This window comes from Coniophora puteana (genome assembly GCF_000271625.1).
Source record: "Coniophora puteana RWD-64-598 SS2 unplaced genomic scaffold CONPUscaffold_2, whole genome shotgun sequence".
Taxonomy (NCBI): domain Eukaryota; kingdom Fungi; phylum Basidiomycota; class Agaricomycetes; order Boletales; family Coniophoraceae; genus Coniophora; species Coniophora puteana.
Window position 1 is genome coordinate 1237552 of NW_006913054.1, and position 27969 is coordinate 1265520.

Sequence of the window (27969 nt, forward strand, 5' to 3'; positions counted from 1 at the left end):
TAGATCTATTTGTACTATACTTCTTCAAACTTAATACTGCAGCAGAGAATGTTAGCGTTGGCCAAGTAGGATCCCGTCCCTGCCTATTGAATGGGAATCAATCTGTAACTTGTCCAAAATTGCCGTTGCTAACCTTCTCTAATAGACATCATGCAACTGTTTACTCGCGGCTTCACCGTAGATCAGCCTTGACCAAGTATCTCGTGGCTGCAAAGAAAATCACTGCGAATTGCTGTTCCTTTGATCAATTCCTATTGACCGATGGTAATGACTACATGATGAATTACACTACATCTTTATCATACAGATAACTAACAGAAGTCTTTTGGCCATGCCGACGATTTACTTCTTGCCGAGACCGAGCGCATCCTTGCCCTGCTGCGTGGACGATTGGTCACCAGTCGCAACGCCGTATGCAAGGTTGGACACGCCATCGGCGAAATTCCAAGCCCGGTCCTTAATGCCAGGGGCAGTCGAGGTAGCATTGGCGTTGGCATTGGCCCAACCGTCGTCTATTGCAACGCTCGTTAGCTATCGACCCAGGTCATCAAAGCAGCTAGGGGTGTGTACTGACCTTTATTCGAGCTCTCGTTCAGCGGGTCGATGTTGGTCGACTCAATAATGCCTGGGCGGCCCTCGACGACGCCAGAGTTGGCAGCGAAGTTGCGCTGAGCCTGTTTGTGACCTTCGAAGTTGGATCCAGCACCAGCGCCCGTATCCTCAGTCGCGGGGTCGGTCACCTACAAACACGATAACGGGTACGGCGGTCAACATCCTCTGCAGGGTTATCACAACAGTCGTCGAATGCTCACAAAGTTGGTTTCGAGGGGATTTGAGTTGACAGAGTGAGTGGTGGGGTTGGCAACACCGGGGTGGACGTCGACGCCCATGTTGCTGCCGATGTTCTTGTCGTTGACGGACATGATGGTTTGATTGAGATGAGTTGGTTTAGATTATATGAAGTTTATGTGAGATGAAATTTTTGTGTGAGTTCAAAGGAGAGTGCGCTCCGACTGCAGTATATATGCGCGCTCAGGAGATGACGCAGGTCGGGACTGACGTCATGCGGGGAGCGCACCCCGCACTCCCGCTCCAGTCGTTGGGGTCATCAGCATCTGTCTCACTTAGAAAAATCCACAAGCCCAGGCTGTAGCTTATCACAAGTACCACTTCGGAGTTTCTGGTACTTGTCATTTGGAGACTTTCTGACGCTCTGACATCAAAATTTCCACTCTACGAGCACGCGTCAGTTGTCAGTTGATTGGCCTATCCGTGATTTCAGGTTCTCAGAACCGGAACCAAAATTCAGGATCTAATTGATCTCCAAGTCGGCCTTCTCATTATTCATGTCTAGTCTGAGAGACAGGTTTGCGGTACTGTGCATAATAAGGTAAAAGTGTACACTTCCAAGGTAGGTTGAAGCTCGCATAAAAGGCGACGACGATGCCCAGAGAAACAACATCGACAATAGTGAAATGATGGAAAAGGGTATATAGCAGATAAAAATTCACGGACGGTCCATTGCCTACGCAGAAACCAGAACTACTCGTCGCCGTCGGACTTGGTGAAATCTCGATTGCGGCGGAGCTTCTCGACGTAGATGAACGTGAAGACAATGAGATCAACCATGGTTTTATCCGGATCGGCCCCGTCTATACCATTGACCTTCGTCTCGATGGAGCTCGGAGCGGTCGCCTCAGCGTCGCCATTGTCAGTCGGTGTTGAGGATCGCAAGTCTGTTGGATCTGACCCCGCTTCAAGTTCAGGATCATACGAAGGTGGAAGGTCGATCTCGAGGTATCCGCGTTGCGAGTCGCGCTTCGAGTGGTACTCTGCAACGGGGCGGGGTGTGCCGCTTCTGTCATCATCGCGGTATAGCTGCGTGCAGTCCATAAGTTTCGACGGATAAGGGACACGGCTGATCGAGCTCACAACTGACGACGATCCCGTTTTCCAGCGGTACATATTTCCATCAGGCGCGGGGAACGTTCGCTCTCTGTAGGACAAGGCCATCACAGACGATCAGACCGTGACGGAAAACAGATTACAGATAACATGAGCTTTCAACACTTCTACAAGCACAGAAACAGGGGCACACACCTCTTCCAAAAGTCGCAGCTAGGGATGAACGTCGGCGAGTCACATTTACCACTGTCGAGTGCGCCAGCGACCGGTCCTCCCAGCCAAGCAAACTGGCACGGCCGTATGAAGTGCCACTCGATCTCGGCCATGGCCTCGAAGCCCATCCCGAAGAGCTCGTGCTCCGTTGGCACCTTCCGCCCAGGCAGGCCAGTCTGGGGGGAGACAGGGCTCTCTTTCAAGCTCGATAGAGATGTTCTGGTGCTCGTCTGAGATTCTCTGTCCACCAGGGGGCTCTGGGATGCTGGCGATCTCGGCGCCCGCGCCCTGTATATCCTCGAAGTGTCTGGCCGCTTGGGGTCGCCAGGGGTAATAACATGGTAGAGGACATGTCCGTCCTCATTTGAGATAGAGGCATGGGGAATTCGATCTGTGGAAAAAGTCAACTTCATCTTGTGGGTAGAAGGAGGCCTGGGGCGCAGGTGTTCGGGGATGTATGCGCGAGGTCAGCCCTATTTATGTAGATTGCACTGGACAAGGCGATGGTGGCATCTGTCCGCTTGGACCCTGACAATGGTGTCACGTCACTGTCAGGATTGTGTTTACCGATCCCGGACTCCACTAACATCAGGCCTAGCACGAAGCCCGGACCACGGTGATTTGTCGTGCTGAACGTTCTCCCCAGGATCTGTGCAAAGCGCGCGCCTAACTTACGCGCACAGCCTTTCCTCATACGACATCAGCGTGCACCTTAAGCTTACGAGGTTTCTGGAAAGCTTTGAACGCAAGTTTTAGGCTACAACAATAATCATTCGACAAGCTGTGATTGCATATGCGCTGCTGTGGCTTCAGGCAAAACAAAACAAAAACAAAAAGGAAACACAAAAACGCATGGACCTCTCAGATAGTGGCGTCCAGGTCATGTCGCTGGAAAGATATCTCCGGGTAGTACCGTGCTCGGACCGCCCTGCCACCAAAGAACCGGCCGTCCAGCTCACGGACCGTTTTCCACGCCCCGGAAGGACCAGCAAACAAGACGAAGACTCGCACAGCTTCATCTTCATTTGGAGGTGGCGGGTAGACTGCGTGCATGATAACACGCTCCACCGTACCGTTCTTTGAACATTCCGATCCTTCATAGAACGTAAGCATAGCTCTGGTGGGGGTGCTACTGACGCACATACCGATATCATCCCGGAGGTCGCCGTCCTCCACGTCGTCGATGCTGATCATGTTGGTGAGGACGACAACACGGCTTGGCTCCCCAAACCGAAGTCGGTCCTCCCTAGCACGAGGATCGTCGTTATCGTTTACAATTCGACCCTTTTGACCATGCACGCCTTGACCTCCTCCCTTCTTGCCGGACTTTCCGGACTGGACTTGTTCAACTGTGAGGGCGTTGACAATGCCGGCACCATCTGCGCCAAGACCTTGCCCTTCCTTGTGACCCCACTTCGCCATCAAGCGCGCAGCGAACCCGTGAGGATTAGGCCTGTAACATGTTAGTCAAAGGTGCACAATCAATCGATTACAGCTGCTGACCGCTTTGAGCTCTCGCCCTCGTTCTCGGCTTGAGACAAAGCAAGTTGGGATCCAGGGCCCGGCGAGATACCGCCGTGCATCGGTTGTCCTTGATTAACACCCAAAGCACCAAGGCGCGCGGCGATGCTAGCAGCGGCTTTTATTCTATCTTCAAGTCCCAAAGGAACTGCGACCGTGGATGGGCCTACAGAAGGTGGAGGCGGAACGGACGATGGCGGCGCGAAGGGATTATATGCAAGGGGAGGTGGTGAAGGAGCTCGAGCAGCCTCTGGCTGTGAGAGTGGCGCAACTTGCGACATCGCCAGGCGTCTTGCATATGCTTCGTCTCCTGTCTGAGCAAGATCATGGTACAGAGGAGCTATAGGAGGAACTAGCTCGCGATTGTCCAGGCCCAGGCCAGGGATGGCATCGTCGTCATCGTCGTTTGATTGGACTGGAGGCATAGCCGGGGGATAAGACCCGCTAGACATCGCCATGCGACGTTGGAAAACTTCTTCACCGGACATGTTGCGATCAATCACCGCGGAAGCTGGTGTATGAGAGCCAGACGACATAGCAAGGCGACGCTGATAGACTTCTTCTCCCGAGAAATTTCGGTCAACGGGTGCAGGAGGTGCATCCAGCCCTCTTGGTTGTTCTTCATCGTCGTAATACGGACGTGCCATGTCTTCATCGTACCTCCCTAGAGACATATTAGTAGGGAAGATAAGAGCGACAACAATACGAACCAGTTTTCCTAGGCCTTCCTTCATCGCTTTCCTCGTCAGTATATTCGCTCTCATCACCCTTCTCACGTGCTCTCTTCCTGTCAGCGGCTCGCTCTGCAGCCCTTTCTACACGCTCACGCTGCTTCCACATTTTGTATTCATTGTAATCGTTGGGATGAAGAGGGTCGTATGACTCCAGTGGATCCCAAACGTTAGCCAGTTGAAGGTTCTTGTTCTAAGATGATGTTATGAGCCGCCAATTATTGGGTCACCCGCACGACGCACTTTTTTGCTCTTCTTTCCTCCGCCACCGGCACCTCCTCTACGCTTTCTAGAGTTCTTGAAGCCATTGACATCCTCATCAAGAATCATGGATGGCGGCATCTTCTTGCCCCAGCCCTCTTTCTTCTGCCAACCGCCATCCTTATCCGCTGGTCCATCTTCGCCTTTCGGTTTGTCCGCTCCAGGCTCCGGAACAAGTTCTGGGGGTGCAAACACGACCGCTGTAGTCGAGATGTTGGCACCAGCAGGGATAGGGTTGGATGCAGCGGCGCCTGTAGGTGCGACAGCGGTGGCACCGATAGGTAGACGGATAGCAGCCGCTTTTGCCTTCGGGGGCGCGCGTCGGACGGGCGCGAAGGCAAGCGCGGCAGACCATCCTGTTGAGGCATCGAGGCAAGAAGCACAGATGAGGGTATGAGACGATGCGGTCAATACGGTGCTTCTAGCTGGCAATGCACAGGAATAGGGAGATACCAGCTGTGGCTTTCCCACTCGTTGCTCCCCCTGCTCCGCCCTGGGTTGGTTGCTCTGCTGTCGTTGTGCTGCCTACTCGAGCTACATTCTCCTCAGTAGGTTTGATGGAAGTGGCCTCGGGGCCAAGTGGACTGTCATGAGTGTTGTCATTCCCAGAAGGTTGAGGTGGGGCAGTTTTTGCTGTCGTGGATGGAGACGAGTAGTTAAGAGTATTTCCAGACGAAAACTGGATGCCTCCATAGAGGCCACCCGCTCTGCTTGACATGGTCGTGGTCAGAAAACGTGGGAACAGCGTTGATGACTATGCGCATCCCTATTTGGTACCCGCACCGGAGGCTTTACAACTAGGAGCCATCTCCCTGTACTTTATTGTGTTCACAGAATGTGAGTACATGATCAGACGTAGATTATAGACGCGTAATGAAGCTTTTATTGAAACACCACCAGTACACACAAATATAAATCTAATAAGTACGCTTAAACGGAGGAACAGACTTGCACTCATTCTCATCGAGGGTGGTGTGGATGACTTTCCGGTACGTGATGTCAACTTCAGGCGAGTTGACGTCTTGCTGGCGGGTCAGAGTGTGCTTCATCCAGGTCTCATCATCACGCTGGGATAAACGTGAGCTTGATATGATCAATGAATCAACAAGTGAACTGACCTCAGGGTAGTCTTCACGAGCATGAGCGCCACGAGACTCCTTGCGAGCAGCAGCGGCAGTGATAGTCTGGACAGCGCACTGGAGGAGGTTGCGTAGCTCAAGGGTCTCGACAAGATCACTAAAGAATATCAATGAGCGAATGCCCTTGTGATATATAACCCATAACTCACGAGTTCCAAATCATGCTGCGGTCCTTGATACCAACCTGGTCAAAGGACTTGTAGATCGACTGCACCTTCTGAACACCCTCATCAAGGACATCCTGTGTGCTGTGAGAACGAGTGAGATTTAGGAAAAAATCGGTGACAGCGCAAGTGTACAGACCGGAACACAGCGGCGTTAGACTGCATGGCCTTCTGCATGTCCAGACGGATCTCAGCGGTGGGCTTCGGGCCGTCCGAGTTCCTAATCTTGTCCAAGAACTTCACGCTATCGAGACCAGCCTCCTCTGGGATGGCCTTGTGAGGCTTGCCAGGCGTGTGAGTATCCTTGATATGATGAGCGCAGGCGCGACCGAACACGACAAGATCGAGTAGGGAGTTGGCTCCCAGGCGGTTGGCACCGTGAACGGAGACGCAAGCAGCCTCACCAGCGGCGTAGAGACCAGGGACGACCTTGTCGTTGCCATTCTATTTTTGATGTCAGAGTGCCGAGTGGGATGCAGCTTGATGCATATACGCACCTCGTCAGTAGTTAGAACCTCACCGGTGTACTTAGTAGGGATACCACCCACTATGACGAATAAGCTGGACATTCACATGATGATGAACGATGATAACTTACTATTGTAGTGAACAGTAGGCAGGACAGGGATAGGCTCCTTGGTGACATCGACACCGGAGAAGATAGCAGCAGTCTCAGAGATACCGGGCAACCTCTCGTGAAGGACTTCGGGAGGCAAGTGGCTGAGCTGGAGGTAGATGTGATCCTTCTCCGGTCCAACACCACGGCCCTCGCGAATTTCAATAGTCATGGAACGAGAGACGACGTCACGGGAAGCAAGATCCTTGGCCGTAGGCGCGTAACGCTCCATGAAGCGCTCACCCTCCGAGTTCAAGAGGTATCCACCCTCACCACGAGAACCTAAGAAGCACATAATAAGACAATATGTCAATGTAGCGCGTTGTAGTCTTACCTTCAGTAATAAGACAACCGGCACCATAGATACCAGTAGGGTGGAACTGAACGAACTCAAGATCCTGCAGGGGAAGGCCGGCGCGGGCAACCATGGCGTTACCATCACCAGAGCAGGTGTGCGCACTGGTGCAGCTGAAGTAGGTACGTCCGTAACCGCCAGTTGCTAGGACGGTCTTGTGAGCACGGAAGCGGTGAAGGGTACCGTCCTCCATGTTCATGGCAATCACACCAACACACTCGCCGTCTTGCATGATCAGGTCGAGGGCGAAATATTCAATGAAGAAGTTGGTGTTGTGACGGAGAGACTGGCCGTAAAGGGTGTGCAGAAGGGCATGACCAGTACGATCAGCAGCAGCTGCGCAGCGGTAGGCTTGACCACCCTTGCCGAACTTCAGGGATTGGCCACCAAAAGCGCGTTGGTAGATCTTGCCCTCTTTTGTTCGCGAGAAAGGAACGCCGTAATGCTCAAGCTGCGGAGATGATGAGAATTGCCTTGTTATCAGACTAATGAATCGTGCTCACCTCAATAACGGAGTGAGGAGCTTCACGACACATGTAATGAATGGCGTCCTGGTCACCTAGCCAGTCGGAACCTTTGACCTGAGAGTGATGTCAGATATGAGCAAACACACGGCACAATGAACAAGCCACTTACGGTATCGTACATGTGCCAACGCCAATCATCTTCAGTCATGTTCTATCGGGCGAATGAGAATGCAAAGACATTACATGTACATGGGATCACTTACACCAAGCGCAGCGTTGATACCGCCCTATACAAAGGAACATCAGACGCACGAAGTGGACTAAAGAGTGGACGAAGCATACCTGAGCAGCAACAGTGTGACTCCGAGTTGGGAAGAGCTTAGTGATACACGCGGTGTTGAAGCCTGCTTCAGCGAGACCAAACGCGGCTCTCAGGCCAGCACCTCCAGCGCCGCTATAGAAAGTTGAATAGGCGAATGCAAGTGGCAAGCACATAATACTTACATGACGATAGCATCGTATTCGTGCTCAATGAGAGGATACTTTCCGTTGGACCACGACTTTGGAGCAGGTTAGGAAGGCAAAGGAGCCGTGGCGCGGGTGAGCACTCACGCTGACTTCCTGGGCCTTGACGGGGTTAGTCGCGACGACTCTTCGAGCCGGTGCGGTGGACGAGAAGGCGCGTGTCGAGCGCAGGAGGTTCCTCGACGCCGCTTGGGCGAATGTCTTCCTGAGCATTTGCGAGGAGGACGTTGGAAAGGGGAAAGGAGAGGCTTAGAGCAAGAGTGGGATTCCGATGGCACACGAGAAACTTGGCGGACCATCACCGGCGCGTGATTTCCCTGCAGGACGCCGTATGACACCGGCCCTCCCTGCTTAGGTAAATTCCCTCCGTTCCGCCCATCGCCCGACCAACCTCCGACGAACCTGTCGATCTTATTCCTCCAATCGACGCACCGTGATTACCAATGCAAGAGATTATATATCCAACAGCTACATTCCAGGCAATCAAAGCAAGTAACAGGTATCAAGCAGCACAACACAACGCCCGACGACACCCGACGACTCTTCACCGCAGAACGCCCAGTGGATCCTGCTGAACTTCTAATCGAGACCTCGGAGATTGAGCGCCTCCAACAGTTTGTTTAGTCGGAGGTGGCCCATCGTCTGCGGAAGAACGCGGTGTTGTTTGGGCGGATAACTGTGATGCTATCCCTATTGCGCTGCCCCTTGAACGCGTATTCGCCGAAGACGCATCAGTGACGGACTGGAAGCGTGAGTGACTCCAGGTTGACATGGAATGGCCAGTCGCGTCGGGAGTCAAGAATGGCGAAGACGCTTCTGGAGGAGATAAGGGCGTACTAACCGGACTTTTGGTAGCGGAGGAGGTATTCATGAGCGGATCAGAAGGCAGTCGCTGGAAACCTCGATGTGGATGCGTCGTGGTAGTGGTTGTTTGCGGTCTCATCCCACTTCCCATACTCCTCGCGAAGGCGGTGGCCGTGAGTGGCGAGGATGGTTTGGCACGGGTAAACGATCGGGTCTCCTCCCCTGCCCTCTCCGCTCGTCTCTCTTCGCTGCCCCAAAGGCGTTGTTCATCGATCTCGGACACATCGCCACAAAGGACATCCCGGGCATAGCAAAGCGTAGCCATAGCCTCTTGTCGTTCTGTGGGTTGCTCGGTCTGATCGCCCGAAGAATCTCGACTGAGGATTTCAGCTACCCAGCGGAGAGATTCCCCAAGCTGCCTGTTTAGACTTCGAAGTTCTGTGACTTCTCTTTCTATCTCGAAGCGGCTACGAGACTCCCAAGAGGACCTTTGCTCAATCGGTCTTTCCTCTGATAGCGGATATGAAGTAAGATCTGCTGAAGGACTGCGACTCCACGAGTTCGCTAACTCAGGTAGATTGCGCTTATAGCAGAGTGTCATTGTACAAGCATTCAGCAAGACAAACATTGCTCACCTTGAGCTCAGACACCGCATGCAACACAGTCTTGTTTATTCCCAAGCTTTCTCCCCTATCCAGGAAGTTCCTAGCTATCATCTCCGGCAGGCCTAGCTGCTGTAACGAATATTGGCGAGACTGTTCGGATACATGCACAATAGGAGAACCCGGTGCGTGTGATTCAGAGGCAGAAGCTTGGTGTCCTCTATGCCTAGAACGGGGTCGAGGCGCAGGGCTCTCCGGGACTTCAACAGGAATACTGAGAATGCTCTGGTTTTCCATCGTCAAAGACGCAGCAGTTGCGGGCGAAGGCGAGATCTTGAGAGCCTCGGCTTGCTGCAAGAGAAGCGTGATATGGTGCGAGCCTTGCATACTGGATGGTAGGTGAGGGTAGCGCAAAAGGAACATCAACTGGGTGCTGTAATCTGATGAAATTACTGATAAAATGCACATGTTATTTGTAGCTTTAAACGGCAGAAAGTGTCATTGTGACCCACGTTTACTTCGTATTCGTATGAGCATGGCCACACAGACCCATTGAATGAGAGAGGATAAAGGTCGATCGCTGGTGAACAGTCCATCCCATAGCACCATAGCGTCAGGCATCGAGAACTCTCGCGTAAAGAGGAGTCTCAGCCATCGCCTACCAAAAAGGTCTGTGAGGGGAACGGATCAGTGCGGCGGATAAACATACAATCCATATATCTGAGGCTCAAGTCCTGAGCTCCGCATAGATCCATAGAGGACAGGGTCACAGGCCTTGAGCAGCGTCTCCTGGACGTTCTTACATGTTTTCACGACCGGCGTAACATGAGGTTCCAATTTTGACTGATCACGAGACGGGGGTGGTTCTCGCCATTCGTACCACTGGCCGACATCATTCATGATAGAGCTAAAGAGAGCCCATGAGTCTGCGGCTGCCCACTTTGCTGAACAGAGGTGGGATACAGGTTCGTCAGGTTGTTCTTCCATCGAGTCATAATCTGGGTGTCCAATGAGTGTGACGGGGCAGAACAGAAAGCGCGAGCTTAAGCTTACCTACTGCATAGTAAAGCGGTGCTAACAGCTCGTGCATCCCTTGACGATATCCTTTATCCGTATGAATGGCAGCATATAAAAACAAGATATTGGTGAGATGCTGCTGAACATCTGGGTCACGAAAGTAATCTATGTCCGGAAACCTGTTATGTACCTGAGTGATTGCCAGATCAGTAACGCCAGGTATGCTTACGTTCGCTCCACGTCCTGTTTGATGGTTTTCCGCAGCTCTACCGCTGCAAACCACTGATTCCATGGATTCTGTCGAAGACATGGAGTGAGACCTAATGCGAGAATAGCAAACCATACCTCATTGTCTAGGCTTAAGGGGTTGTTCTTCTGCAGGTTAACGTTAGATCTAGTTGACTGAGGGACTGTTACACCAGGGATGACAAAGCTCTCGTCAAATCCACCGTCGGGAGCCCGCATGTGCTCAAGTAGAAGATCGGAATACTCGGTACGAAGTTTGCGCAACATTTGTGTTGGCGGATTAGGACTACTGTCTATGGGCGATGAGAGGGGTGCATCTTGCAGTAAGAACAACTTTAAAGCAGTGAGACCCGGTAAGTTTCTTGATACCAGATGCGGCTTGCCTTCCAAACAATGCTGCGACCAGGGACACCAATCTCTCCTTCAGAAATCTTCAGAAGCCGTCTTCCCAGGACAGCGTCTCGTATCCTTGGTAAACTCTGTCCAGATGAGAACAGAGCATGATAAACATGCCTGAGCGAGTATAAGTATGTCAATGGTTCAAGGATTGAGGTCGCCGTTTGGGCACGACAGACTTAGTGGAGTCCTGAGATCTAGCAGCGTTACCGTTCATTTTGCTTGCCTGCCTAGAAGATCAACGCTGATTTCAAACAGCGCGTCGATGGACCTTGGTAAACCTTCGGTAGAGGATGGATAGAGCGTCAGATAGTGGAAGGTAAACAATGGTCAACTACGTCACACTCCCTTACTTGCGCCAAGCCGACACCCGCCCCAGGACAGTAATCGTCTCATCAATCTCATTTAACCCGGAGATAGATCCTAAGTGCTATATGTATACTATGACTGCGATGCTCACGCTCACGACGACCGAGTGTTTAGATGTTTGAAAGGGAAATGATCTTTCTAAGATGGATGTAAAATACAAATGCTAGAGTACGAAGTCGTTACTTTTGTAAGGTCAATGCGAGAAGACAATGCAATGCGTAAACGTGATAAAGCAGGCTACACGACTTAGTCAACCTCCTCCACGCTGGGCCCATCCTCGCCGCCAGCGCCGGGGAAGCCGCCAGGAGCAGCACCGCCGGCACCAGGAGGGAATCCACCTCCAGGACCGCCAGGGAAGCCGCCAGGGGCACCACCAGCAGCGCCATACAGCTTTTGCATGATGGGGTTGGCAATGGCTTCGAGTTCCTTCTGCTTGTCATCGTACTCCTCTTTGGAAGCCTCTTGCGAGTTGTCGAGCCAGGAGATTGTCTCGTTGACGGCAGTCTCAAGCTTGGCCTTGTCATCAGCCTCAAACTTGTCCTGCAACTTCTCGTCGGTGATCGAGTTGCGAAGGTTATACGAGTACGACTCGAGAGCGTTCTTCGACTGGATGCGAGCGGCGGCAGCTTCATCCTCAGCTAGACAATTAAAATCAGTAACATATAGCTAACGAGATGATACTAATATCTTACCCTTGTATTGCTCGGCCTCGTTGACCATGCGCTCGATCTCCTCCTTGGACAGACGACCCTTATCGTTGGTGATGGTGATACGGTTCGACTTGCCGGTGGTCTTGTCAGATGCAGAGACGTTGAGGATACCGTTGGCATCAATGTCGAAGGTGACCTCGACCTGAGGAACACCACGAGGAGCGGGGGGGATGCCAGAGAGCTCGAACTTGCCGAGCAGGTTGTTGTCCTTCGTGCGGGCACGCTCGCCCTCGTAGACCTGGATCAAGACGCCGGGTTGGTTGTCGGAGTAAGTCGAGAAAGTCTCGGACTTCTTGGTGGGGACAGTGGTGTTGCGCTTGATGAGAGCAGTCATAACACCGCCAGCAGTCTCAATACCAAGAGAAAGAGGAGCAACATCGAGAAGGAGAAGGTCCTGAGTCTTCTCAGAAGTGTCACCAGAGAGGATGGCAGCCTGGACCGCAGCACCGTACGCGACGGCCTCGTCGGGGTTGATGCTCTTGTTAGGCTCCTTGCCGTTGAAGAAGTCGGACACGAGCTTCACAATACGGGGAATACGAGTAGAACCACCAACGAGGACGATCTCATGGACGTTGCCCTTGTCAATCTTCGAGTCGCGGAGAACCTTCTCGACGGGCTCGAGGGTGCTGCGGAACAAGTCCTGGCACAGCTCCTCGAAGCGCGCACGAGTAAGGGACGTGTAGAAGTCAATACCCTCAAAGAGAGAGTCGATCTCGAGAGTGGTCTGGGTTGCAGACGAGAGCGTGCGCTTGGCACGTTCGCAAGCAGTGCGCAGACGACGGAGAGCACGAGGGTTGGAGGAAAGATCTAGAGAATAGCTAAGTAACTAGGGTAAACACGAAAGGAGGTGCAATTAGACACACCTTTCTTGTTCTTGCGCTTGAACTCCTGGACGAAGTGGTTGACGAGACGGTTGTCAAAATCCTCACCACCCAAGTGAGTGTCGCCGGCGGTGGCCTTAACTTCGAAGATACCCTCTTCAATGGTGAGAAGGGAAACATCAAAGGTTCCACCGCCGAGATCGAAGATGAGAACGTTGCGCTCGCCCGTAACCTTCTTGTCAAGACCGTAGGCGATGGCAGCGGCAGTAGGCTCGTTGATGATACGAAGTACATTCATACCAGCGATGGTGCCGGCATCCTTGGTTGCCTGACGCTGAGAGTCGTTGAAGTATGCCGGGACAGTAACGACCGCGTTATTGCAGTTGGCGCCGAGGTAGGATTCGGCGGTCTCCTTCATCTTCAAGAGGATCATGGAGGAAATTTCCTCAGGGGACTGTAAACCTGTGAGACGATTGCTCTTGATAGACATGATGGGACCAAACTTACAAACTCCTTGGTCTCACCGCGATACTCAATAGAGATGTAGGGCTTGCCACCCTTGTCGATGACCTTGAAGGGGAAGTGCTTGATGTCCGACTGGACCTCAGCATCGGCAAACTTGCGGCCAATGAGACGCTTGGCATCGAAGACACTACACGCCAATGTAAGATTTTGACAAGCAAGAAGTCAAGGTTAATAAAACTCACGTGTTGTGGGGGTTCATGGCGACCTGGTTCTTGGCGGCATCGCCAATGAGACGCTCGCTCTCCGAGAAGGAGACATAGGAAGGGGTAGTCCGGTTACCCTGGTCGTTGGCGATGATCTCGACACGATCGTTTTGCCAGACACCAACGCAACTGAAAAAACGATCATCAGTGGACTGATAAAGGGGCAGATCGGAAGCTCAGCGTACGAGTAGGTGGTGCCGAGATCGATACCGATGGCTTTAGAGGTCGACATTTTTAAGATGGAGTCGCGATGAGAGTGTGAGCGACGATGGAGAGAGAGAGGAAGATGGAGGAAATTGGATCAGTGGAGAGAATGATTTGAGGTGCCATTATCTTGTTCTTATACGACCTAATATTCTGCGTCATTCTAGCACCTTCTTTTACCTTTCTAGAGGCTTCCTTCCTCTGACGCACCCAGTTACGTAATATAACATACTATATCGAGAAACTCTCCTCGATTATCACTCGCTCGGGCATCTTCCGGGGGTTTCCGCCCTCTTCTCGCTGTTTGCATAAAGTTTATGCTTATTATTAACGGTTAAGCCCCTCGCCCTGGGTATCTAGTGCACAACGCAGCAAAAATAAGATGGGTCCGAGTTTACGTTCTAGGAGTAGGTATGTATGTTATCTGTGGTAATGAAAAAGGGAGAAAAGGCATACGTTTGCGGATTTATCGGGAAACTACACTCCAACGAAGAACAAACATAAGATATTGAATGACGGTGGAGGCGGAAGTAAGGACCGGCAGTACATGGGAGGTAGCACAGGGCAAGAACGGTCAAGAATACTAAGTGAAGAACAACAACTCCCATATAAGTGGGTAGATATTGGCAGCTAAGCCCCGTTCGTGTGGGGATTTGGTGCGACCGTGTCATCTAAACTACGATGCGCCTGAAGATCCCGGATAACGGTTGGATCAACTAAGTTAAGTCAGCCACCTTGTTTCAGGAAAGTGCGATCGAACATACCGGGCAGAACGCTCTTTCGTCGCACGTGGGGGCCTTGCCCAATTGGTGAATGTGGCTCACCTCCAATCTGTGCAAGGTTATCAGTTTACCTCCACATAATGGCAGCAGTGCAAGTACCTCAAGTCCAGGATCTGCCATAGGTACCCTCTCAATTCCACTGTCATCCAGGTCGACAGGAACCTCTCCGTCTATTGAGACGGCATTCAGTTCCATCGACAGGTCCATAATGTCCGAGTCGTCAGGCACAGGGGACGGTGGAGGAGGGTGCTCGATTTCTCTGTAACCCGTGGGTAGCTTGCCACTCGCATTCTGCACCGCTCTCTCTCGAACTTTCTGCCAGTGCTCGTAGCGCTCAACAGCATGCTGCTGTTCACTGCGCGTATACAGGTTAGTCATGTGAAAAATAGTACAGGCTGAGTACTTGCTCAATTTTGCGTTGCTTGTATTGTTGCATGACTTCATCGAACAACTCGGGGTTGATCGACATGAACAACTTGAGTGCATTGTATACCATCCCATGTATGGTTCTGTATACTGATAAGAGTGATCCGTAGGTTATGGTGAGGGGCACTCACCGGTTCCAATGAGCCCTCGAGTTATTATACAAAGCCGGAAAGACGATAGGTAGGACGACCGACAAGTTGTCTGTCATCAAGTTGACGACATACTCATTGTTCCAATACAACAGAGCACGCTCGGCAACTTGGAAATGCTGACTGTTAATGCAACGGCCTAGCTGTGTGAACAATTGGACTTGGATCTTCTGGAATTCCACCGGATCCGTGACGTCCAATACTTCTTCGACTTCGTTCAAGAACATAACCTCCTTAGACGAGTTGACCTTGGGCCAGTAGCGGAGCAGTCCGATCATAACATCCTCGGCTAGCAAGGGATCTTTCTCCAAGAACTGCACCACACAGTATGCAAGCTGGGGGTGGTATAACGATAGGCTCTTGACCTTGTGAAGCGGGATCAGAACACGAGTCAAGAACGTCTTATGTTCCTCCTTAAGCGGTAGAGCAAAACCATTGATGATAGAACCAAGGATCTCGAGCAGCTCCGCTACACCATTATGACGTTCGGTCTCATAGACGAACTGATAGAAGACATTGTTGATGGACCGGCGGATGAACGCACGGAGGTTGAGGAATTTGCCATAAATCCGATGAAGGGTAGTCTTCAAGAAGTCGCGCTCTCTTGGGTCCTCAGAATCGAAGAGCTCGAGAAGGCTCAAAACAAACTGTTGGTCAATGTACCGCTTAGCGATGTTGGTGTTGAAATCCGGACTCTCAACGAAACGGAGGAAGAACTCATAGACGATCTGAAGATGCGGCCAAGCCAGCTCCAGAACGGGCTCATCTTCCTCAGGATCGAATGCATCGCCTGTCGGATTCACTGGTGGGGGTATCGAACGGAAGAGGTTGATAGCAAACTAAATATATGGCCTTAACACTCGATGACCCGATATTCTACACTGAGCACGTACCATGTTGACAACTTCAGGGTATATATTCTCGGTAATCACTCCTCTCTGGGAGGTGATATAGTCGAGCATTTCATGAAGTGTAGCTGCCTTGACCTGCTTTCCCTTCATCTCGGCACTGGGATCATTGAAATCAAAGATCACACGGCACTGGTTGAGCTTCTTGATAAAAAGTTGGGATCGCTCGCTTGCGGGTGTGTCTAAGTAAACTGGTAAGCGATCCTCTATCTCTAAACCATGGAGATCATACCAGCAAACGGAGGCAGACGATCAATTTCAACCTTTTCGGTCACCACGAAGCGGCTGCTTCGCTGCTTGCGAGGAGGCTTGCCGACCATGGGAATGGTGTCGCGCGGTCCAGAGCCAGGCCTCAGGCGATTCAAGGCGTTGTTAGGACGGGGAGGCTGACCTGGCGCTCCACCGTCAGAGCCCCTACTAGCGCGGTCTGGGGACCTGCCAGAATCTGCAGAGCCAGGGTCAGGGTTGATGACAACGATAGGGGGGACTGGCGATGAGTTTCCCGAAGCATTGGATCGCCGGTCTGGGCTAGGGTTGGCAGTTGCTGGGGACGATGAGCGACCTGACGACGATGTTTGGTCGTAGGAATGGTTGGTCGATGCATTGTTTGACGATACTGGTTGAGGAAGCGGCTTGGAGGTGTTTGGGGGCGGCGGAGGCGGATTAGAGGAAGAAGAGGAGGAGGATTTGGACTCCTTGTTCTTTGATGAGGCCGAATCCCCAGACTTCCTGAGCTGCTGACGAAAAATGAGATTGATCGGTTCGGTTTGCTGAGGACGCAGAACGACTGACGGATAGTTTCTTGAGTCCCTTCATGTTTGGTGCAGAGCCTGTGTCTGCAGAGTACTCAGATGCGTGTCAGACGTGATGTGCAGATGGTTTCTGTTGAGGAATGGTTAGTGACGGATTTTGCTTGCAACCTGGCGGGATCGATGGCCGCCACCGGCTGGGTGAAGTCGTGACTGTTTGTCACACGTGACGTCTCCGGCTCTGAGAGTGGTTCAGAGTCCAGAATCTCCAAATTCTGCCGCCCTAAGATCTGGGGCTCTCAACTTGGTGGCGCCACTGGCAGGTTCCGCTCGGTACCGGGATGACCTTTTCCCCTTGCATCACAAGCATTAATTGATTTCATTGCACTTGCTCTGGTCAAGTAAAATGGACTCTCAATTGTCCATCGACAACTGCGAAGACACGTATGCAGTGACCGTCGCGGCGTCGCAGTGAGACAACTGATTCCATTTTCCGCGGCTGCATTGCCATATAAAGGACCCGAAGTAAAAGTCACGAGCCCCGTGTAACCCAGGCAGCATCAAGGCGAAAGCAACACCTTGCTTGTTTCCTTGTCCCTCTTTCCGTTCGTGCCCAGCGCTTCCTCCCACCCACTCCTTCCTGCGTACAATGGCCGGTATGACTCCCTGTCTGCAAACCTGGAAGTACTAGCTGACTAGCGATTTAGCCATCTACGCTGTGTATACTTCTCCTACACATCCTCCGATACCCAACCATCTCCCGACACTCATTGTCACCCCTCATGGTACGCTGGCATCTCTTTGTCCCCGCCCGCCTACCTCCCTTAACCTGCATTACCCAGGACAACCCTCCAATATCTTATACTCCTATCTCCACACCAACTTTGTGAGAAATCCTCTTCATCGACGTAACTTGGTCTAAGATCATACTAGAATTCAGAGAACTATCTCTTGACGCCTTCCCCGCAGGGGGATCTGTGCGTTGCTAAGCTATTCCCACCACGCCCGAACGGCGCTGGCAAGTCCACAGCATCTGATCCCGGTCATGCCTCGGGTTCCTCGGCCCGCGTTGTACGCTGCGAGGCCTCGCGTAACCTCAAGTGGTCGATTGCTAACACAGGGGTTATCTCGCCAATCTACAAGCTTTCGCTCCCCTCTCCCGACTCTGCCGACCTCCCGCTCTTTCAGATATCCAAACCCAACCCCAATGCGGCTTTCTGGAGCATGTTCTACTTCGCCTATGCTGGTCATAATATACCCCCTAAGAGAATTGAGTTCGGGAAGATACAGAAAAACCCTCCTGGGCCCAACGGTGGTGGAACGCGAATCAGTATTACGGGTAAGACGCCCGAGGAAAAGGCGGTATGGCAGACACTGGGCGAAGGTAACGAGGACTGCGTGGAATGGGTGGTATTGTGCGCAGCACTAAATTTACTCGAGTGCGTCCGGTTCCCGCACTACTTTTATTCTGATGCACAGTCCTGATAACGGGTTTCTATCTTTGTTCTTGTTACTCACATGCACAGCGATGAGATCATCAAAGCTGCCGAGAAGAATCCTCCGCCACCAGGCGCCATGCCAGCCGGCGCGCCCCCTGTACCAGCGGGAAGATCTGTCCCAGTTGCTCTTCATGACCCCGGTTCAGGCGCCCCACCAGGTGCAGGACGTCCAGGTCCTCAGCAGCCCCCGAGGGGGCCGCCGCATGGCCAACCTTCCCCCGGCCCAGGGCAAATGCCTGGTGGGCGTCCCCCCCAAGGTGTCCCTCCCGGACGCGGCCCCATGCCTCCTGGCGCACCCGGTGGTTTTCCTCCCCAAGGCTTTCCTCCTGGCGCAAGACCCATGGTAGTCCCTCAACGTGGTGGTCCACCTGGACAAGGTCCGCCTATGGGTCGCGGTGCGCCCTTCCCGCAACAAATACCACCTGGCCAGGCAATGCCAAGGCGTTTCTAGTCACTTATTGGTCTACCTCTTCTTCGCGGATTACTTGTTTGTACATGCTTTCGACTGCCCCACATGCATGAATTTCTAGTCATGCTCGTACCGTTGGGACTTTTCGTGTATATTTTCTCCAGACTCTGTATTTGTGGATTAGCTGCCTTTTCTGGGTAGTCGCAGCAGATTTCATTGGATTGCAATAACAGTTGTTGATGGCAGACTCGAGTTTCGAACGTCAGTTGATAGCATGCAACAGCCTGGTAACCGACTTACTACGCTAGAGGCTGGTGAACCTGGAAGTCTCATAGGAGATAGGATTGACTGATGATCTTGCTTTGAGTGAATATGTCTCGGGACCGTATGACAATATTAATGTCATTTAGGGACGATAGTATTGCATGCTTATGTCCACCATGAAATAAACTGAGAAAAAACGAAGTAAAAATCTAAGACATTATAACATGAATATCATTATCCCAATAATACGGCCAGTCCAGGTGTGCTCAGTCGTCCGCCCGTCGTAACCTATGATCTACACGGACGCTTAATCTTTCGAACAAACCTTTCATGTGGATAACATACCTCCGAAGAGCTCAAGAGCAACTAGCTCAGTTTTTGGCGAGCTTCTCCAAAGCGTCGATAGAGAACGCTAAGTCCGATGTTTGTGAACAAAAACCCAAGAGGTAGGAAGAATAATGCTTACACTTGGGACGCTCAATGGGAAGACCCAAAGCGCGGGCCCAGACGAGCTGGGTAGCAGCACCAAGAGCTAGAAGAACGCATTCAGCATAATGAACTTCGACATATTTTAAAGATTCCTTACCTCGGGAGATACCGAAGATAACCGTGTAGTACTTGAACTGGGTGAGGCCGTAGTGGTAAAGAACACAGCCAGAAGCAGCGTCAACGTTGGGGAACGGGTTCTTGGTCTAAAATCATCGCTTTAACGGGCGATCCCAACAAGAGATGTGAGTACTAACCTTGCCGTGCTCCTTGAGAACGTCGGGAGCGACCTCGGCGGTCTGTGCTTGTGTTAGAACAATGCACCAACAATATCCCGTTAAACCCTTACCTCGGCAACGAGCTTCACCATGGGACTGGCCATCAAGTCCTCATGACCCTTGCAGAACGCCTGCAGGGCGACGAAGCGAGGGTCTGGGTTACGAAGAACGCCGTGACCGTAGCTAAAAACCATTTAGTTGTAAGACTAGGCGCAATTGTTCAAACCATACCCAGGGACAACCTGGCCCTTGTTCAAGGTAGCCCAGAGGTACTTCTTGATGTCATCCTTGCTGAAGTTGTTGCCAACTTCGCTCAACATAGAAATCTGCCAGCGGAGCACCTCTTGGTTCGCGAGACTATAATGAAAAGATTAGGATAATATCATTAGCAAGGCTTACATCCACTCACCCGTGAAGAGGACCAGCCAGCGAGTAAAGGCCAGCAGCGTAGGAAATGAACGGATCAGCGAGGGTCGAACCAACGAGGTCTGGAGGCACGTTAGCATATATTAATACGCTTGTAAAGGATAATCACATACGAGCGGTGTGCGCAGAAGCATTACCACCCTCATGGTCAGCATGAAGAGCAATGTAGAGGCGGAGGTATTCGGTGAAGTTCTCGTTGTGGCCGAAGCCGAGCTGGTTGACGTAGTTGCCTGAAAGCATTCTGAGAACATTGCAGGGCAGACTTGCGGCTGATCACTCACCAACAAGATCCTTCGACTTATCGATGGCGGCAATGCTCTTCTTGGGTTGATAGATGTTACGATAAATACGAGCAGCAATGGTAGGGAGCTTGGCAACGAGGTTCATGCAGTCCTCATAAGCGTAGGTCCAGTACTCTGTCTTCTTGATACCGCGCTCGTAAGCGGACTGGAAGGCGCTGTCGTGGTTAAGAGCAGCGACACCCATACCGAGCTGGGTCATGGGGTGCAGAGTGTTCGGGAGCCTAGAGATACGTGAGCAAGATTCCTAATCAAACAGGAGGCAGGACGTACGAGTCAATGAGCTCCTCGACAAACTTGGGAAGCTCGGCGCGCTCCGCAAGCTCAAGCGAGAGCTGCTGAGTCTGTTCAGCGGTGGGGACTTGGCCAGTGAGCAAGAGCCAGAACATGCCCTCAGCGGTCATCTCCTTGCCACCAGGGGCGGGAGGAAGTGCTTTTTGTGCCTCGGGAATGGACATGCCGTGGAAGCGGATACCCTGTAGACGGTTAGTCTTGGCTATTTGCAGCAGCAAATGATCGAACCTCCATGGGGTCCAAGACAGAGGAATCCCAGAGCATGGCCTTGATACCGCGCATGCCACCAATGATGTTTTCGACCTGTGCTAGGACTTAAGCTACCCGTACACATGCTGCAAAAAAAAGGGGCTGCGTACCGTGACCTGACCAACAACGGTCTGCCCATGCTCGGCTTTCTGCAAGGACGTCAGCTGAAGGGCAACGTTTTTGTTGTAAACACCCACAAGTTTCTTAAGCTGTTCCTGCTTGGCGGGGACAATCTCTTGAATAGTCTCTTTTAAAGACTGAAGTTGGAAGCAATTGAGGACGAAAATAGTAAATGATCGAAGACAAGAACGCACCTTGGTGGAGGCGAGACGCCGCGTGTTGACAGAGGAGATGTTCCTCGAGACAGACTTCGCCAGGAAGCGGGAACGGCCAAACATCATGGATCTAGAAAGTGTAATAAGAAAGTGGGAGACAAGTCAACGTTAACGTTGTGAGGAATTGCCGTACCACGCAAAGATTTATATGCTCGGAGCAAACACGGTCTCGGGAAGAGCCGCCGTCGGCCTCTCCCACGCCGGAGCGCGTCTAGTCTGCCCCTGACGGCTTCAAACATGATATCAGAAGAGCGGTCTGTGCATTACGTTCATGCACCCCATATGCATCATGTTGACGTTGCACCTGAATCTTATGCAAGTGTCCGAATCCATAGAGGCACCCCATCACATACGACCTCATGACTTTCCCATCAAAGCTCAAACACCACAACATGACCTCAATGTTGCCTCAATTCGTGATCATGGCCCCTTTAGCCTGCGGCGATAACAGTTTGCGTTCGCCATTTCACCGTCTGAAGCGCTCGTGTATTTCCACGCAGGAAGGACTTTGAGTGGAGACCTGTGGTACTATGCTGACAATCATGCCGTTCTTCAAAGATGTCGCGGCCGGGTCTGGAACGGGGGCCGAAATATGAAACCTACCAAAACGCAAATCTGTGGCTCACGCACGCATGGTTGGAAGGATGCATTGTATCTCGGCTGACTCGTGATTATTATCTTCCGCGCTACTCGGGATTGGTGCTAGTAGTTGAGGCTTTACAGCGTACTGATTGACTTCTCGTGGACCGCCACAGTAGAGTCAGAAGGACTGTGGCCTTCCGCAAACTTTGATCACAACCTCACTGAGGATTCATTGAGACTACCAAGTCAACATGTCAACATCGGCCGAAAAGTAAGCGCTGCAAAATATGAACAAACAGTGACTTGACACGCCGACGCGGCGCTTCCGGGCAAAAGTTAGAGACACGTCGGCAGCGTGCAGTATTAGTGGCAGCATCACTTTCTCTCCGTGTCCCATGGCATCTGTTCTTGTCCCAGTTGTCTATATCGCCATTGTCCTTGGCAGCTTGCTCATTTTCAGTCGCATCTACCGGAAGCGGGCAGCAGGTGCGTTCATGGAACTCGTGCTACCGTTTCAACACGTACTAACATGAAAGCAGGCAGACGACTTGACCCGTACTTCCCTTCACATCCCGAACGCGATCTTTATGTCACTCTCCTTGGAAAATCAGATCCCCCCGCACATGATAGTCTTCTCAAGGCCGCCCTTGTCCGTCGGGCAATGACGGACGTTCAACGTGTCATGCGTCTTCGTGAAGACAAACCTGCGCTCCAGAACTTGTTGCAGAAAGGCTCAATTGGTGATGACCTCTGGAACAGTCTCTTGGCCGCAGAAAAAGAGCTTGAGGCAGAAGTCGTTGAGGTTGTATCGGAGGCAAACACTTTCGTAGAGGGATGGGGCCAAATTATCTTTCAGACGGCAAACGAGATGCTAGCCAACGAGAAGATGCGTGCCGTGTTTGAAGACACCGACACATGCAGACAACGAAAAGGTTTGCCTAATCACACCTTGCAAATAAGCTTGAAAGCTAACGCCGAAGCATCTGCAGAAGAGCAATACGGCAAAGTTGGTGCCAAAGTCGATATCCCTAAGCTCCAGCCTGTTATAATGCCTGGCCCACCTCCTCCCGGTGCGCCAGGTGCGCCAGGTGCACCGGGCCAGGGAATTCAGATTCCCCCAACGCTTCTTAACCCTTCGAAAGGCGCCCTAGCACCCAAGCCCTCTGACACCCCATCATTACCCCCCACTTCGGTAAGTTTTGAGCAATCCTACAGGTTGACGCTTGTGTTGACGATTGATGTAGCCCACCAAGGCCACGTAGACCTTAACATAGATTCGTCCCACCGTCACTTCTGGAAGCTTTCCTGTATTTATCATGTTGCGTGGTGGACAATTGAATAAGCCCGAGTCTCAGAAATAGTACAGTGCAAGAGATTAAAACGACGATACATCAAAACCAGTCCTCTGTCGATCCACGAAACCAAGCCTCAGCCCCTTATCACAATAGCCTTCTCTCCGGTACCTGCCCGGGCCTTGCCTGACTTATCTACGTGGTCCAACCCAAGCACGTCCTCCGGTGCAAACTTGTGATCATAGATTGTGTCATCTGTACAATCATTCGTAAGGTCGTGAAACAATACAATCTATCTCCTTACCATCTTCAATGTACGAGGGCTGCTTGAAGGTGGCCACTTGGATGAGCGCGAAACGGTATTTGGCAAAGTCTTTGTCAGAAACCCCTATTCGTTCTTGCAATCGCTTTTTGGTCTCGATGAACTTCTCGTTCTGTGTTGATAGTCAAGACAAGAAGGACCGACAGTAGAAATAAAGGCCTACGGGTTTCACCACAAAGCGGAAGGGTACGCCATGTGTCCGTGAGACCTCCTTCGAGAAGTGGAAGACGCTGATGATCTTGTCGGCTTCATCTGCTTCGAGCTCTTCTCGCGGAATTTCCTAGACGGAGTTAAGCATCTTTCTCCGTGTCCACAAACGTAGGACGGACCTCTGCGAAAAGTTCCACTGGCTCTGGGATGTTACCTATCATTTCGGAGTTCGTGAACTCCTTCTGCGTCTTTCCATCCTTCGAGACTTCGAACACTCGTATCTTGCCCGAACCACCTGGAGTGAGGGTGACGTGCTTAGCAAGTTGCTCAGAAAGCTCGTGGACCATGCTTGTCTTTGGCAGCAGGAATGGGTGAGTGGCCTCCTCTCGGTTGTGGACGCCCGTCCACACGATCTTGAGACTTCGTTTGGTTTCCAGCTCAACTATACTGACATCAAGCTTCTCATAAAGTATCACGGTAGTCGTTGGGCTGATATAACCCGGCACCATGATCTCCGCTATACTCTGGTTGAGCGACCGCTTTAGGATGGACTTTGGTGTGCCATTTGCGGCGTGAGTGGTTGTGAAGCGCAACATGACTGGGTCGTGCTTCAAGTATTCTCCAGCTTTGGTGGCCATCTAGCCTCGCCCCTCAGCACGAATTAATTTCAACGGATTGAACAAAGGAACAGACCTTCTCGTAGTTGTTCTTCTTACTTAGCACGAGATGGAACTCGGGGTGGTCGTGGTCGGGTTCATCATACTTGGGGCGGAAAATGATCAGGACGCGGTTCTGGAGGAAGTCATAAAACTGAATAGGGTTGGAGTACAAGCCCTGACTCTCGAGGTCTTGAGCCCTGTAAAATGAATGAATATATGTTCGCGGAAAATCAGTAGGCTTTCAATCCGTACTCTTTCTCTGACTGCTCGACCTGAAAGCATATGATGTCACCATCCTGAATCTCGCTTTGTGCAAATGTAGACTTCTGCTTCATCAGCTCGATCATTTGCGGCTTGATTTCCTGTACAGATTATCAGGCTACACGGTACGACGTATATTATTAGATTAGACTAACCTCGTATAGTTTGAGTGGCGTTCCAGGTGCCCACCTCATCCGTTCGTTGATCAAAGGGACAAGGTCCTGCACCTTGCTATTGCGCTGGACATACACCTTACCAACACCGTACAGAGTCTGTTTAGAAGCAACGAAGTGTTTGATGAAGATCATGATAGCGCCGGGTGGGGGGTCAGGCTAGGAGAATTAATGTTAATTGAGTACGTCGAATGTCGTGCTTTGAATTTTACCTTGGCGGGATCAGGAATGACATCCAAGTATAGTCTGAGATCATTTTGTCGAGCGGCCATGTTGTTCCGGATTAGCTCAACAGCTAACTGGATGTCAATGATGCATAATATACGACGACTAGATACACGTACTCAAGTTGGGCTCGTTCTCCGGTATCGGCGTATCTGGTCGGACTGTTTTGTTCTGGCGATTGACTAAGACCCATAATCTGATCTTGTTCTCGGGGTAGTTGAAATGGCTGGCGACGCGCGATTTGAATGTGCTATACGTCTCCTGTTTCAATACACGGAAACTGGGCAAGTCTGACGGGGACCAGTGCTTTTCATCAAAAGTAGCAAGGTCGAAGCCATCATGGTGAGAAAATGTCTCGTCGGTGATGACCTTGGCAGTCAAGAAAAGATGCTGCTCTTCTCGCTCCCTCTTCTTGGCTTCGACTTGGAGCCGTTCCTCATCCAGCCGACGCTCTGTGAATGACGATCAATAAGGTACGTATCACCCGCAATTGAGCACGTACTAAGATGCGGGGGAGTGTCTTCCTCTCGGAACGGCGCAAGCACTTCGTCAACCGCACTCTCGCGAACATAGACTAACATATACGCGTTGGTGAAGCGTTTCATGGCACGAACTTGATTCCGCTGCATCGGTGGTTGAATGCCGTTCAAGGCTTCACCGCCGTAATTCTCTTCAAGGACCTCGCGGTCGGTCACGGGAGTGACCCGGTCGTCATCGAACTTCAACCACCTTGTATCCCTGTCAGGTTTGATGAGGGCAAAGTAGTGGCCACCGTGAAGATCTCCAGAGTGCACTAGTACGCCATGTAGCTTGTAAACCCAACCCACAGACTTGTCGGCACTCTCATCCAAGAACTCGGCTAGGTCGATCTCGAAGGGAAACTCATGCCGATCGTTGATCTAACACCATAAATTTGCCCAATACCTCCAATATTGAGATAAGCACTCACCTTAACCATGGCGTCGCGCTGCACGTCGTACTCGAAACGCTTGAGCTGAAGATGGAGGACAGGAGGGAATGACTGAAATATGATGCCTTTCTTAGCATCTTGAAGGCCGAAGCCCTCGGCATGGTACTTGTTTTCCCCATCCAGAGTTTCTACAGCGACGTAGTCCTGGAATGACTCGTAGAGGTTCTTCATCCCCTTCACATTGAGTTGAATGTCTGAGAAAAGCTATAAGGCGAAGGCACGATATCAAGATGTAGGGCTCACCATTGAACTCCTCGATACGGGTAGAGACGTAGTCGACATTCACACACTTGATATAACTCTTCATCTTGCCCACGAACAATTTCGCTATAGCACCTTCAGCCACAGTCCCCTAACGTCAAGCGGATGTACTTGTTTAGCCACTACACAATGTGAATGGGTGAATGGTAGTACCTTCATCTTCGATTCTAACTTGTCTTGTAATACACGGTTAAACTCCTGGACGTCATGCTGCAGGAAAGAATCCAACGATTTCCATCCAAAAGATTTGGTCAACTCCGTGGTGCCTAGAAAAACACTATTATGAAGAAGCAGTCAGTTAATTAAGGGGACAACTTGCCAACTGGCTGATCTGAAGTCTGTAGGTGGTAAAACACGCGTTGAAGAGCTAAGGCTACACTTTCCGTAGGAAGTTCATCCTCTGTTGGGATTTGATACACAGCCTTCAAGTGACATGACGTCAGCATAGCTCCTGCAAGCGTTGTTCAACTTACCCTGCGGAAATAATTGGTACAAAAGAAGGACTGAAGAAGGGAGTTCATGTAGCACGTTGCGCCTTGGTTCTTCAGACCCACAAACCCAGTCTCCTTCTTCGAATCGTAGCTAGGAACGCTGTCAATTTGGCCGGTGTAAACACACGCGATCAGCACCTACTTGACAAAGTTGTGCCATAGGACGCCTGTGGGGTCCTCAAGTACACGTACATATACCGTAATTTCGGCGGACTCGTCCTCGACTGTCGGTCGTGTGTGGCCCTCTTGCACGCTAAACAGCTTGCGCAGCTCGGAGAAACGGGTAAAACCCCAATCACACTCTTCGGCAATGAATCTATGGTGGGCGTCTACAGCAGTGCGTAAGATTCGTGAGATGAATGACGTGGAGGCAAGTCAATGGCTTACGGCTGACGGTGTAAATGGTAGGATCGTGGATGTTAGATATAACAAGAGCAAATTGAGCACATGCATGCCAGCCTTCTGGCGATTTCTTGGGCTCGGCATAATCAAGATAGACAGAGACAGTATCGTTTGGAGGAGCATTGGAGTTGCCAAAGGGGAACAGTAATATGCGCCTGTAAATGCGTTGAACAGGCAGCAATGGCTAGCTGTGACTGTTGATCACGTACCACCTATGGCCACCACATTCGAACTCTGGACTGGTTAGCTTCTTCTCCAGCTTCTTCCACTGTGTCAGACGCCACGTATAGACCTTGAGGTCTTTGACATCGTGGCCAAGGTCTGGCATGTACTTCGCGGCGAATGCGTCATCTGTGTTGGAACGCGATGAACGGGTGTGAAGATAAGAGAACGAGGGGAACACTGACGATCCCGGACTGAGACTATCTCGTCTATGATCTCCATAGACGGGACGCCGTTGAGCTTTTCGTCAAGGATGTCCATGGGGTCGCTCTGGAATGAGGCGATGATATAAGTATCCGCAAAGTGCTGTCAGGAGACGGATGGGCCCGCACCATTCCACGATGAGCTATTCTGACAGTCAAACGGCGAAACTGATATCAACTAGTGCAGCGGTGTGTGGAGAAGAGGACTGCCAGGGAAAATGCGTCCCTCGCAAGATTAGCCCAGGAGTTGCTTGCTTCAGTCAGGACAAGACAAGCAAGACAGAGTCAATCGGTGGGAATCCCATTCCCTCATCGCTGACATAAGCACATTATTATTACTCACCCGCTGCTGCGTTAACTCCTTCCCTCCTCTTCCTTTCTCTCTAATCGGTCCGCATCAGAAAAGTTC

General features: G+C 51.4%; 11 protein-coding genes across 11 annotated transcripts; 2 read left to right on the forward strand and 9 right to left on the reverse strand.

Moving 5' to 3' along the window:
- Positions 1–342: 342 nt before the first annotated feature.
- Positions 343–923, reverse strand: CONPUDRAFT_47767 (uncharacterized protein; the record flags this gene model as incomplete). The annotated part of the gene is made up of 3 exons (XM_007765843.1): positions 343–512; positions 575–740; positions 813–923. 3 exons carry the CDS (start codon positions 921–923, stop codon positions 343–345), a joined length of 447 nt encoding a protein of 148 aa, XP_007764033.1.
- A 407-nt stretch (positions 924–1330) lies between these two features.
- CONPUDRAFT_162307 (uncharacterized protein) lies at positions 1331–2531 on the reverse strand (the record flags this gene model as incomplete). The annotated part of the gene is made up of 3 exons (XM_007766450.1): positions 1331–1878; positions 1933–1996; positions 2101–2531. 3 exons carry the CDS (start codon positions 2529–2531, stop codon positions 1543–1545), a joined length of 831 nt encoding a protein of 276 aa, XP_007764640.1. The 3' UTR covers positions 1331–1542.
- A 349-nt stretch (positions 2532–2880) lies between these two features.
- CONPUDRAFT_79705 (uncharacterized protein) lies at positions 2881–5342 on the reverse strand. The gene is made up of 5 exons (XM_007766068.1): positions 4614–5342; positions 4350–4563; positions 3622–4303; positions 3264–3571; positions 2881–3212 (listed from the first exon to the last, which is right to left on the reverse strand). Exons 1-5 carry the CDS (start codon positions 4710–4712, stop codon positions 2980–2982), a joined length of 1536 nt encoding a protein of 511 aa, XP_007764258.1. The 5' UTR covers positions 4713–5342; the 3' UTR covers positions 2881–2979.
- Positions 5343–5444: 102 nt separating this feature from the next.
- On the reverse strand, positions 5445–8146 carry CONPUDRAFT_79706 (succinate dehydrogenase). The gene is made up of 13 exons (XM_007766069.1): positions 7985–8146; positions 7877–7932; positions 7715–7826; positions 7636–7659; positions 7542–7583; positions 7409–7486; positions 6885–7356; positions 6533–6832; positions 6432–6481; positions 6074–6378; positions 5920–6018; positions 5750–5867; positions 5445–5698 (listed from the first exon to the last, which is right to left on the reverse strand). The coding sequence occupies exons 1-13, from the start codon at positions 8108–8110 to the stop codon at positions 5549–5551; spliced, it is 1932 nt and encodes a 643-aa protein (XP_007764259.1). The 5' UTR covers positions 8111–8146; the 3' UTR covers positions 5445–5548.
- Positions 8147–8345: 199 nt separating this feature from the next.
- On the reverse strand, positions 8346–11256 carry CONPUDRAFT_79708 (RabGAP TBC). Its single transcript, XM_007766070.1, has 9 exons — positions 11142–11256; positions 10950–11079; positions 10666–10899; positions 10550–10617; positions 10357–10499; positions 10013–10301; positions 9816–9961; positions 9337–9755; positions 8346–9284 (listed from the first exon to the last, which is right to left on the reverse strand). Exons 1-9 carry the CDS (start codon positions 11177–11179, stop codon positions 8442–8444), a joined length of 2310 nt encoding a protein of 769 aa, XP_007764260.1. The 5' UTR covers positions 11180–11256; the 3' UTR covers positions 8346–8441.
- A 321-nt stretch (positions 11257–11577) lies between these two features.
- CONPUDRAFT_47896 (heat shock protein HSS1) lies at positions 11578–13822 on the reverse strand (the record flags this gene model as incomplete). The annotated part of the gene is made up of 6 exons (XM_007765852.1): positions 11578–11969; positions 12024–12848; positions 12905–13316; positions 13370–13514; positions 13570–13719; positions 13776–13822. The coding sequence occupies 6 exons, from the start codon at positions 13820–13822 to the stop codon at positions 11578–11580; spliced, it is 1971 nt and encodes a 656-aa protein (XP_007764042.1).
- A 360-nt stretch (positions 13823–14182) lies between these two features.
- On the reverse strand, positions 14183–16790 carry CONPUDRAFT_97565 (protein phosphatase 2A regulatory B subunit). The gene is made up of 7 exons (XM_007766451.1): positions 16292–16790; positions 16045–16241; positions 15134–15990; positions 14984–15085; positions 14676–14931; positions 14559–14625; positions 14183–14510 (listed from the first exon to the last, which is right to left on the reverse strand). The coding sequence occupies exons 1-7, from the start codon at positions 16377–16379 to the stop codon at positions 14425–14427; spliced, it is 1653 nt and encodes a 550-aa protein (XP_007764641.1). The 5' UTR covers positions 16380–16790; the 3' UTR covers positions 14183–14424.
- Positions 16791–17213: 423 nt separating this feature from the next.
- On the forward strand, positions 17214–18960 carry CONPUDRAFT_134846 (uncharacterized protein). Its single transcript, XM_007766452.1, has 5 exons — positions 17214–17464; positions 17516–17593; positions 17651–17694; positions 17742–18247; positions 18335–18960. The coding sequence occupies exons 1-5, from the start codon at positions 17458–17460 to the stop codon at positions 18756–18758; spliced, it is 1059 nt and encodes a 352-aa protein (XP_007764642.1). The 5' UTR covers positions 17214–17457; the 3' UTR covers positions 18759–18960.
- Positions 18961–19072: 112 nt separating this feature from the next.
- CONPUDRAFT_79711 (citrate synthase) lies at positions 19073–21435 on the reverse strand. The gene is made up of 15 exons (XM_007766071.1): positions 21327–21435; positions 21210–21269; positions 21123–21161; positions 20992–21066; positions 20743–20945; positions 20452–20693; positions 20284–20400; positions 20154–20232; positions 19976–20101; positions 19816–19927; positions 19724–19765; positions 19567–19672; positions 19447–19512; positions 19326–19392; positions 19073–19275 (listed from the first exon to the last, which is right to left on the reverse strand). The coding sequence occupies exons 1-14, from the start codon at positions 21411–21413 to the stop codon at positions 19352–19354; spliced, it is 1395 nt and encodes a 464-aa protein (XP_007764261.1). The 5' UTR covers positions 21414–21435; the 3' UTR covers positions 19073–19275; positions 19326–19351.
- An 846-nt stretch (positions 21436–22281) lies between these two features.
- Positions 22282–23273, forward strand: CONPUDRAFT_79712 (uncharacterized protein). The gene is made up of 4 exons (XM_007766072.1): positions 22282–22415; positions 22469–22861; positions 22919–23121; positions 23174–23273. The coding sequence occupies exons 1-4, from the start codon at positions 22325–22327 to the stop codon at positions 23189–23191; spliced, it is 705 nt and encodes a 234-aa protein (XP_007764262.1). The 5' UTR covers positions 22282–22324; the 3' UTR covers positions 23192–23273.
- On the reverse strand, positions 23230–27817 carry CONPUDRAFT_79713 (ubiquitin carboxyl-terminal hydrolase 5). Its single transcript, XM_007766073.1, has 20 exons — positions 27690–27817; positions 27543–27627; positions 27345–27486; positions 27121–27290; positions 26876–27062; positions 26716–26824; positions 26562–26664; positions 26396–26508; positions 26225–26333; positions 25961–26175; positions 25514–25910; positions 25131–25463; positions 24999–25081; positions 24769–24945; positions 24605–24714; positions 24387–24549; positions 23873–24331; positions 23707–23823; positions 23526–23655; positions 23230–23476 (listed from the first exon to the last, which is right to left on the reverse strand). Exons 2-20 carry the CDS (start codon positions 27616–27618, stop codon positions 23358–23360), a joined length of 3312 nt encoding a protein of 1103 aa, XP_007764263.1. The 5' UTR covers positions 27619–27627; positions 27690–27817; the 3' UTR covers positions 23230–23357.
- Positions 27818–27969: the final 152 nt, after the last annotated feature.